The sequence below is a fragment of the Cebus imitator genome, unplaced genomic scaffold (assembly GCF_001604975.1).
Source record: "Cebus imitator isolate Cc_AM_T3 unplaced genomic scaffold, Cebus_imitator-1.0 Scaffold15, whole genome shotgun sequence".
Taxonomy (NCBI): domain Eukaryota; kingdom Metazoa; phylum Chordata; class Mammalia; order Primates; family Cebidae; genus Cebus; species Cebus imitator.
The window spans coordinates 2,930,344-2,940,781 of NW_016107330.1; the positions used below are offsets into that span (position 1 = coordinate 2,930,344).

The 10,438-nt window shown below is 55.4% G+C and overlaps 1 protein-coding gene across 1 annotated transcript in view; it reads left to right on the forward strand.

Moving 5' to 3' along the window:
- The window catches only part of DRAXIN (dorsal inhibitory axon guidance protein), a 31,661-nt gene that overhangs the window by 8,920 nt on the left and 12,303 nt on the right, over window positions 1-10,438 (forward strand). Inside the window, exons 2-3 of the mRNA XM_017504257.2 lie at window positions 6,891-7,354; window positions 9,490-9,680. Of these exons, the coding sequence (XP_017359746.1) occupies window positions 6,901-7,354; window positions 9,490-9,680 (645 nt within the window). The 5' untranslated portion in view covers window positions 6,891-6,900. The remainder of the gene's footprint in view (window positions 1-6,890; window positions 7,355-9,489; window positions 9,681-10,438) is intronic.

Consider the following 10,438-nt stretch of genomic DNA (forward strand, 5'->3'; position numbering starts at 1 on the left):
AAAAATGCCGGGTTCGGTGGCTCAAGCCAGGCGTGATGCTCATGCCTGTAATCCCAGCATTTTGGGAGGTCAAGGTGGGTGGATCACCTTAGGTCAGGAGTTCAAGACCAGCCTAGCCAACATAGTGAAACCCCATCTCTACTAAAAATACAAGAATTAAAGAGTTAGCTGGGTGTGGTGGTGTGAGCCTATAATTGCAGCTATTCAGGAAGCTGAATCAAGAGAATTGTTTAAACCCAGGAGGCAGAGGTTGCCGTGAGCCAAGATTGTACCCCTGCAGGCGGATCATGAGGTCAAGAGATTGAGACCATCCTGTCCAACATGGTGAAACCCCGTCTCTAATAAAATACAAAAATTAACCAGGTGTGGTGGCAGGCACCTGTAACCCCAGCTACTCGGGAGGCTGAGGCAGGAGAGTTGCTTGAACCCGGGAGGCGGAGGTTGCAGTGAGCCGAGATCACACCATTGTACTCCAGCCTGGGCAACAAGAGTGAAACTCCATCTCTAAATAAACAAATAAAGTAAACCATCTGGGTGTGGTGGCTTACACCTGTAATCCCAGCACTTTGGGAGGCCAAGACGGGTGGATTACTTGAGGTCTGGAGTTCAAGACTAGCCTGGCCAACATGGCAAAATCCTGTCCCTACTAAAAACACAAATTAGCTGGGCATGGTGACAGTGCCTGTAATCTCAGCTATGCCGGAGGCTGAGGCAAGAGAATTGCTCGAACCCGGGAGGCAGAGGTTGCAGTGAGCTAAGATTGTGCCACCGCACTCCAGCCTGGGTGACAGAGCAAGACTCTGTTTCTAAATAAATAAATATCAAGTAAACCAATGAGAAAAAAGAAGCTGTTCTCAGTGATATAAAATAATGTAATGGATATCCGTTACACTCATGGATACGAGGCTGCCCTTCTAACTGGCTTTGATTGTTCATGTTGAGAAAATCCCGGTGCATGCAATTAAGTAGCTGCAAATGGCAGCGGGTCTTTGAAACTGCTCACCTTACATCCCTGGAATACTCTTCAGTGAACCAGAAGCTCAAGTTATGATGGGGCCGTGCCCATGTTCAAATTGGGTAGGGAATGCATTCAAGAGTGTCTGTTATTTTTACTACAGTTTTCAAAATAATTTTTAAAATATATTTTTAAAGCGAAGCTAGAATCAGATGCTTACAGAACCCCTGAAACATTCCTGCCAAATACGGTGGCACAAATTTGTTTCTTTGGCACATGAGGAATAGACTTGGGGAAAGGGAGGGAGGTTGATGGGCTCCTGTTCTCCCAGTGGGGGGTTGTCTGCTTCACACCATAATCTTCCCTCACCATCCCAGCATTACTGATATCCCTGATCCAGGATTCCCACTGGACCGCATTGGCCAGCCATGACTTGCTCCCCCCAGCCCATATGCAACAGGAAGGCTGATCAGCACAGCAGGAATTCTGGTCCGACAGCTGTCCTGAGAAGCCTGTGGCCAAGCTCCACAGTTGTCCCTCAGGCAGGCAGGGCAGGATCCCCCCAGTCTCCTGGCCCCCAAATGCAAGGCTGTTGTGGGGGAGGGGCTCAGGAATCAAAGCTGACTCCAGGCTGGATTCATCGCCTTCGTTTGCATACGATGAGACTGCCTTCCTGCGGCCTCTGGATGGAGACAGCTCTCCAATTGTCCCCTAGGATGGGGGCTTGAGATAAGCCCCTTCCCCTCCCTGGTTAGTATCTGTGTCCCAGCTCCTGGGGCCTCCTGGGCCCTGACAGCACTCAAGGACAAAGATGCCTCTTACCACGAGGATGAGCAGCTGTGTGGGGGAGGCAGGTGGCCCCAGGGAAATGGGGACAAGAACCATGTCCTGTGTGCACCGGGTGCCAGGAGAACCCGGGGCTTGGGATGGGCTTTGCCACTTCCCAGCTGTGCCATCTTGGATTCGTGGCTTACATCCTCCCATTGATACCTACAGCCTCGGTTTCGTCACTTTAAAAATATGGAAAAGTCTCCCTGATGTACAGGGCAGTCGAGAGGATAAATGAGATGTGGGTGAAAGAAAGAAATGAGGAAGGGCCTGGGCTTCCCAGCTGCTCCGGGCAGCAGCTCCTACAATTATGATTGCTTTTGCTTTGATTTGTTTTGTTTTTAATGATTCACTAACAGACCTCAGTGGTGAAAGGGGCCGTCTATGGGTTGTGGATGTTCCTGCCGTCCCTCAGCAGCTCTTGTCCAGGGTGACTCCCGGCTGCTGACTGTGTCCGGCTGCGGGGAGCAGACCCAGGGCCGGCAGCGCAGGCTTTGTGAGCAACCCGGCCAGGGGCAGAACCGCCGCGGGCTGTGGGGAGGCAGAGGGGGGCTGCCTCCTCCTTCCGCCTGATTGCCTGGTGCTTTGTGACACAGCCTCCAACTGGCTTCCAGAGTGACAGAAATGGATGGGAGCCCTTGGTCGCTCTGGATCCTTGGCACGACTTCTGTAGCAGCCCATGTTTCCTGAGGGGCTCCCTGCCAGGCTGGCATCTCCGCTGCTGGGCTGTGCCAAGAGCTGTGTACAAATCCTGGGGTTGGAGAGAGGGGCCTGCGCAGGCTTCCCCCAGCCCCTCCTCCAGCTCACACACACTATTGCACATACCCCACACACATGCTCACAAACACGCTTGTGCACACACATATGCTCACACATGCTCACAACACACATTCTCACACACACTCCACGAGCTCACATACACATGTTCACACATACATGCCCACACACATAGTCATGCTCACACATGCTCACAACACCCACACATAAGCTCACACACACCCTCACACTAGCACACATGCTCACACACCCACATATAAGCTCACAACACATACACACAGTCACACATGCTCACTCACACGTTCACATACCTGCACACATTCACACTCACACATGCTCACAACACACACACATGCTCACACCCACACACATGCTAACATGCCCTCACATACACTCACAACACACATGTACACACCTACATCTATTCACGCTCACACATGATCACAACACACCCACACAAGCTCACACATGCACTCACACACACATGCCAGATGCTCACAACACACACTCACACATCCTGGAGATTTATTTATGATCTGCTGAGATATAAATTTTCTTTCTTTTTGAGTCTCTGTCGCCCAGGCTGGAGTGTAGTGGCACAATCTTGGCTCGCTGCAATGTCCACCTCCAGATTCAAGCAAATCTCCTGCCTCAGCCTCCTGAGTGGCTGGGATTACAGGCGCACACCATCATGCCCGTCTAATTTTTCTATTTTTAGTAGAGATGGGGTTTCACCATGTTGGCCAGGCTGGCCTTAAACTCCTGACCTCAGGTGATCCGCCCGCCTCGGCCTCCCAAAGTGCTGGGATTACAGGTGTGAGCCGCTGTGCCCAACATGATATGTAAATTTGACTGTGCTCAACCCACTTCCGTTCTGATCCACAGCTACTGGCACCAATTACGTGCAGAGTCCTGGAGGTGCCAGAGGTGCCACAGAGCAGAGGGGAGACTGGGCAAAGTCCTTCAGAGCGTCCGGTCTAGGCAAGGGCTTAAAAAAACCTAACGGTGCCAGCGCAAAATGACACTCGAGGTCTTCAAGAGCAGGCAGGTCTTCAGGATCAAAGGCATGTGGGAGCACCAAGCGGGAAGACATTGAGTCGAGGGGCTGAACAAGGCTTCCTGGAGGAAGGGACATTTGGGTTGAGTCCCAGAGGATGGGCAGGACTTGGACAGAGAGAGATGGGTGAGGGTGGGAGAGGTTCCAGGCAGAGGGGATGGCCGAAGTGAGAACAGAGAGCCAGAAAAGCAGGGGTGTGTTTGGGGTCCAGGGAGCAGTCTCTGTTGCCTGTGAAGGGGAGAGAGTAGAAGCTGGTGCTGCAAAGCTTGGTTGAGGTCACATTACACAAGGTCTTAAGTGCCAAAGAAAGGAGTCTGTGGTTACATGGGAAGGCAATAGGGAGCCATAGACAGTTTTGAGCAGGTAAGGGTCACAACCCGAGTAGCCATACCACCAGTATGTGCTGGGTCTGGGGAGAGGAGGGACCACCCGTGGGTGTACCCCAATGAGTGCTCTGGCACTGCGCACTGAAATCCCACTTCCTCTGCCCCAGGCTGGCTGCCTGTGTGATTTGTGGGGCTTGAAGCGTGGGAGGGAACAAAGATGGTACTCAGACTGGGGTTCCTGAGGACAGTGTACTGACCCACAGCCAAAGAGGGTCTCGGCAGCAGAGCTTGGGAAGATGCTGGTCTGGGTGGGACCACGTTGCTTGGGGGTGTTGGAGTGGGGTGGGAGTGGGGTTCATCTCCCAGCTCTGCAGGGGAGGAGCTGTTCTCCAAGGCCAGCACTGAGGCTGGTCACCAGGCTCAGAGGCTGGCTCTGAGGGTCACTGACAGCCTTGTGTGTCCCCGGGGACAGCAGGCTAGCTGAGAAGCTGGCCACCTCTCTGCCGAGCCTCCTCTGCTCTCTTGCTTGCGCTATCTGGGTTTTCTACCTCATTCCCCTCAACCTCCAGGACAGGGAGGAGGGGTGATTCCATTCATTGGCCAATGTCCCGAAGCTTCCCTGTCCCCGGGATGCTCTTTGGGCTTCTCCCAGGCTGTCAATGTCCCTGCAGGACCGAAAGGCAGGGCTGGGGCTCAGACACGGTTGGCATCCCACATGTGCGTGGCCTTTTCAGTCACAGGGAGAGCAGAGGGTGAAGTCTGGCAGCGGTCAGGCTAAACGCCAGCCCAGAGAGCAGCCCCGATTCACAGGCCCTGAAGCAGGATGGAAGTCCCCTCTGCACTGAACAATGCTTGAGTGACAGGGCTTTCAAGTGGGCCTTTCCCCCACCTCAGGAATGGCGGGGGGGCAGGGGGACACAGGCCCAGCTTCCTGAGCTCCGGCCTCAGGAGTACTTGTTAGGGAAGGGCTGGAGGCAAGGTTGGGGCAGAGCCTTGCATTGCTGGTGAGGTGACTAGGACAGTAGCAGGGACTGAAGCGCAGGGGCTGTGGCCTTAGGAATGGATGCAGGTGTGACGAGAGACAGGGTTGTCACAACAAGCGTGTCCCAGGGTCCCACGCACTTCACCAAGGCTCACTCAGGATCTTCAGACGGACCTCAGGATAGGGGACAAGATGGGAAGTGATGGTCACCTCCTTGTCTCCGCCCACGGTTCTAGGAAGAGCTGAGCTGTGGGCAGTGGAGGCTGGGGCCCAGGCTCCCAGGGGACCAGGACGTGCCAGGCCTGGATGGAGGCAGAGCTGGGTGAAGCCACCACAGACGCTGAGAGGCTGGAGGAGGCGTATCCTCCCTCCTCTCCCCTCGGGTGAGCCTGCTCGGAGCTTCCAGGACACAGCAGTTTTGCTGCCCTACTACCCTCGGTTGGGGTCGGCTAAGGTGACACTGGGGTGGGCTCGCCAGCATGGAGGCCGCAGGGAGAGGCGCCAGGAAGCAGGGAAATGTCCCAGGCCCATCAACCTTTCCTCAGCCCTGGGCAATTATACGACCACAAATCACAAAGAAAAGATGGTGTAAGCACCCTTGCCAGCCGAGTGGAATACTCCGGAGGCCGTAAAAATTCAATTAGTCCAGCTAACCCGGTGCCCAGGTCCAGGATGGGTGAGGCTGGTGCAGTGGAGGGGGGTTCATGGGGGAGCCACTGCAGGTGGCATACAGGGGCCAGGGGTGTCCAGAGTCCGACAGACACCCCCGCCGCCCGGGAGCTGCAGCCTCTCCCTTCAGTGTGAGGGAGGACACAGGGTCCCCTGAGGGGGCTGTCCTGAGGGTAGGTGGGGTTGGCTTATTCCACCGTGCAGGGATCAGAGCCAAGTCTGCAAAGCTGTCCCCAAAGTCCTTCAGCCCAAAGAAGGGACAGCGTCAGAACATGCTGGGGCCTCGGAGCTCATCGTGGGAGGAGAAGAAAAAGGCTGAGCGGGGTCATCCTGGGACAGCCACGGGGGTTCAGGGCTCAGGACAGAAACGACACAGTGCTACTTACTAGGTGCGACTTGACTCTCAGAGCCTTCATTGCCACTTCAGAAAAATGGGGAAAAGAACGGGAGCCATTTCAGAGAGCTGTTGAAAAGGCGAGGTGACATGAATTCACACAAAGCACTCAAGGGGGTTCTGCCTGCAGCCTGTGCTCAAGGGCTTTTCCGCCATTTGTATGGAATTAGGCACTGAGTCAAGTCTCAGGGGCTAGAGGCAGATTTCTGGGCTCTGAGGGACTCAGTTCCCTTCTAGGGAACTTGGCAAGGGGCAGAGGTTTGTGCGGAGAAAGGAATTCTAGACTAATCTGGAACCTCGATGACATGATTTAAGCTGGGGTTCTCAGCCTCGACACTGTTGTCTTTCTGGTTCAATGATTCTTGGTTTGGGGGGCCTTCCTGCACACTGTCGGGCGTCTAGCAGCACCCCCGGCCTCTGGCCTCTACGTGCCAGTAGCACGTCCCAGTGTTGTTGTTGATGTTGAGACGGAGTCTCACTCTGTCGCCCAGGCTGGAGTGCCGTGGCACGATCTTGGCTCACTGCAACCTCCACCTCCCAGGTTCAAGTGATTCTCCTGCCTCAGCCTCCTGAGTAGCTGAGATTACAGGTGCCCACCACCATATCCGGCTAATTTTTTATATTTTTAGTAGAGACGAGGTTTCACCATGGTAGGCCAGGATGGTCTTGATCTCCTGACCTTATGATCCGCCCGCCTCAGCCTCCCAAAGTGCTGGGATTACAGACGTGAGCCACCCCCCCAGCAGCACTCCCCAGTTTTGACAACTAAAATACGTCTCCAGGCATTGCCACATGTCCCCCGGGGCAAAATCCCCCTCAGTGGCTGTTGAGATAAACTGAGCTTTAATTTGAGTGAGGGGCCAAAGAGGGGCTGCATGTTTATGGTGTTGCTTTTCTTGCAGGGAGGAGCCAATGGCTGGGCCTGCCATCCACACCGCCCCCATGCTGTTCCTCACCCTCCTGCTGCCCCTGGAGCTGAGCCTGGCAGGCGCCCTTGCACCTGGGACCTCTGCTCGGAACCTCCCTGAGAATCACATCGACCTCCCAGGCCCAGCGCTATGGACACAGACCAGCCACCACCACCAGCGGGGCCAGGGCAAGAAGGAGTGGGGCCCAAGCCTACCCAGCCAGGCCCAGGATGGGGCTGTGGTCACTGCCACCAGGCAGGCCTCCAGGCTGCCAGAGGCTGAGGAGCCGCTGCCTGAGCAGAGTCCTGCAGGCCTCCTTCGGGACAAGGACCTGCTCCTGGGGCTGGCATTGCCTTACCCAGAGAAGGGGAAGGAGAACCGACCTCCAGGTTGGGAGAGGGCCAGGAAACGCAGCAGGGAGCACAAGAGGCGCAGGGACAGGCTGAGGCTGCACCGAGGTAGCTGGAGAGCTGGGAGGGGTGGGGATGGGGGGCTTCCTGCCGTGGACTGAGGGGAGCGGGAAAGGAGGCAGGGAAGGGTCAGAGGTGTGAGGTCCCTGGGAGGACATCCAGAGGAGAGAAGAGGTTCCCCTGAAGCCAGAGGGACCTGGTAAGGGGAGGAGGCTGGGAGAGGCCTGGGGTTGGAGCATGAGAAGGGGAGAGGGATGTGTTGCAATAGAATCTGTCTTATCAGCAGATCATCCTCCTGAAACAGGAAGTTCTACTTTGTATCTGACCTAAATTTCTCCTGCTTTAAGTTCCGAGTAGAGATGGAACAGTTCCGTGCCCTCCAAGCATATTCCTTACTCAACTCTGGAGCATCGGGTAGGGGTAAGAGCCTAGGCTCTGAAGCCAGATCTGCCCGAGGTCAGGTCCTGTCTCCACCACTTACTCGGGTGTGGGCCTGGGCAAGTTATCTTTCTGTTCCTCAGTTTCCCCTCTGAAAAGTGAGGTGACTGGTCCCGTCTACCCTCAGTGTAGTTGCAGAGACTTGATTAGCGGGACGCTTGGAGCTCAGCTGGCAGGGCCGTGAGCAGTTGTTGCTCTGGTATTTTTTTGTTTTGAGACCGAGTTTCACTCTTGTCGCCCAGGCTGGAGTGCAGTGGCGCAGTCTGGGCTCACTGCAACCTCCACCTCCCAGGTTCAAGTGATTCTCCTGCCTCAGCCTCTTGAGTAGCTAGGATTACAGGCATGCACCACTACGCCTGGCTAATTTTGTATTTTTAGTAGGACGGGGTTTCTCCATGTTGGCCAGGCTGGTCTTGATCTCCAGACCTCAGGTGATCCATCTGCCTGGCCTCCCAAAGTGCTGGGATTACAGGAGTGAACCACTGTGCCCGGCATGTTGTTCTGGTTAATCCCAGCTCCCTCCTGATGCCAAATCAGTGTCCTCCAACCCGGATGCAGGTGACTCCAGGAGAGGCGTCACTTGCCTACCCTCCTGCCTCTGCCTTGTTCATCTGGGTGCCCCGCAGCCCTTCCCACCTTCCTTAACATTTACCCCACATCCCCTGCGAGCGAGCCTGCCCCCTGCTGGCCCAGGTTCCCCACTCCCGGTACTCATTAACTCCACCCAAGTGGCTCCTCCCAGCCTTGCCTGGCCCTAAGCCAGGGAACTGGGCTTCTAAACTCTCTATGTGACAAGACTGCCTCCAGGGGCATGCCGAGTGCCACAAACACAGTGGCAGGGTTCTTCGGCAGGAAGGCAATGGAACCTCAATGCCCCTTCTTGTGGGCTGGCTTCCCTGCAAGGCGTACTGAGAACCCCCCAGGTGAGCTGAGGTCAGTCGTGGTCCCCAGCCTCGACTTTCAGCCTCCCACTCCTAGGGTCACCTGTGTCAGCTTTTGGGGAGGACACTGGCACCCCTGAGAACAGATGGAGGACACACATGGGGTGTGGACCCTTCCTGCTGTGTTCCTGCTCCCCCAGCTCCAGGGCTTCAGCTGGGCCTCCTGGGAGATTTGATAGGGTGAGGAGGAGGCAGGAACAGAGAAGTTCTGCCGGCTAGGCCCTGGTCTGCTGACAACTGGCTGTGACACCTCAGGCCAGGCCAGGCATGGTGGGTCATGCCTGTAATCCCAGCACTTTGGGAGGCTGAGGCAGGCAGGTCACTTGAGGCCAGGAGTTCTAGGTCAGCCTGGGCAACATGAAGAAACCCCATCTCTACCAAAAATACAAAAATTAGCCAGGTATGGTGGCACGTGCCTGTAACCCCAGCTACTCAGGAGGCTGAGGTGGGATAATTGCTTGAACCCTGGAGGCGGAGGTTGCAGTGAGCTGAGATCACACCACTGCACTCCAGCCTGGGCGACAGAGCGAGTCATGGACTTGGACTTGCTGGAATGTTGCTTTACAGGGAGAATCCTGGGCTGTCTCCCCAGCGACACCGTAAGTTCTTCCAAGACATTTTCCTCCGAGTTCCGCATTTCCCCCTCCTGAGAAGGGTAGGAAGCAGGGATGGGGCCAACCAAAGGCTTGTCACATGGTCCAGTCCCTGCTGCCTCCCAGTTTGCAGCATAAAATGTGGGTTCTACTGTAGACTTGCGAGGCAGCAAGCAGATGCAGCCCCTGTGCTCCCCGCCCTGTGTCTCAGGCCGAGCGTTGGTCCGAGGTCCCAGCTCCCTGATGAAGAAGGCAGAGCTCTCCGAAGCCCAGGTGCTGGACGCGGCCATGGAGGAATCCTCCACCAGCCTGGCCCCCACCATGTTCTTCCTCACCACCTTTGAGGCAGCACCTGCCACAGAAGAGTCCCTGATCCTGCCCATCACCTCCCTGCGGCCCCAGGTAAGGGGTCCCCAAACAGCCTCAGAGCTGGAAGGGTCCCTGAGCCCATGTCATGGAAAACCCTCTTAATGCATGTAGGGAGACTGAGGCATGAGGGCAGAAGGCCATAGAGCTTAGACTGAAACTAGATCTCATGCTGCCCATCCAGTCTAGCTCCAGCCCTGGTTGGTGCTCCATCCTGACAAGAGGCTGCCATTGTCCAGGGCAAAGTGGTCCCGGGGGCCACTCTGGGAACAGCCAAGGAGGCAAGCGGCAGTTCTGCACGCAGGTGTCTGCATGGAGAGCAGCGAGGCCTGGGAAGGAGCTTTCTGCATACAGAGGAGCATGAAGCATAATAATGGTGATTTTTAATTTTTTTTTTTTGAGACGGAGTCTCAATCTGTGGCCTGGGCTGGGGTGCAGCGTCATGATCTTGGCTCACATCAACCTCCGCCTCCCAGGTTCAAGCAATTCTCCTGCCTCAGCCTCCCAAGTGGCTGGGACTATAGGCACGTGCCATCACACCCAGCTAAGTTTTGTATTTTTAGCAGAGAAGGGATTTCATTATGTTGGTCAGTTGACCTCAATCTCCTGACCTCGTGAACCGCCCACTTTGGCCTCCCAAAGTGCTGGGATTACAGGCGTGAGCCACTGTGCCCGGCCAATAATGGTGATTTTTAAAACCGTGTCCTCGAGACCCAGATTTAATAAGCATTAGCTACCACTGTGACCCATCCACATCAGATCTTTTTTTTTTTTTTTTTTTTTTTTTTTTTTTT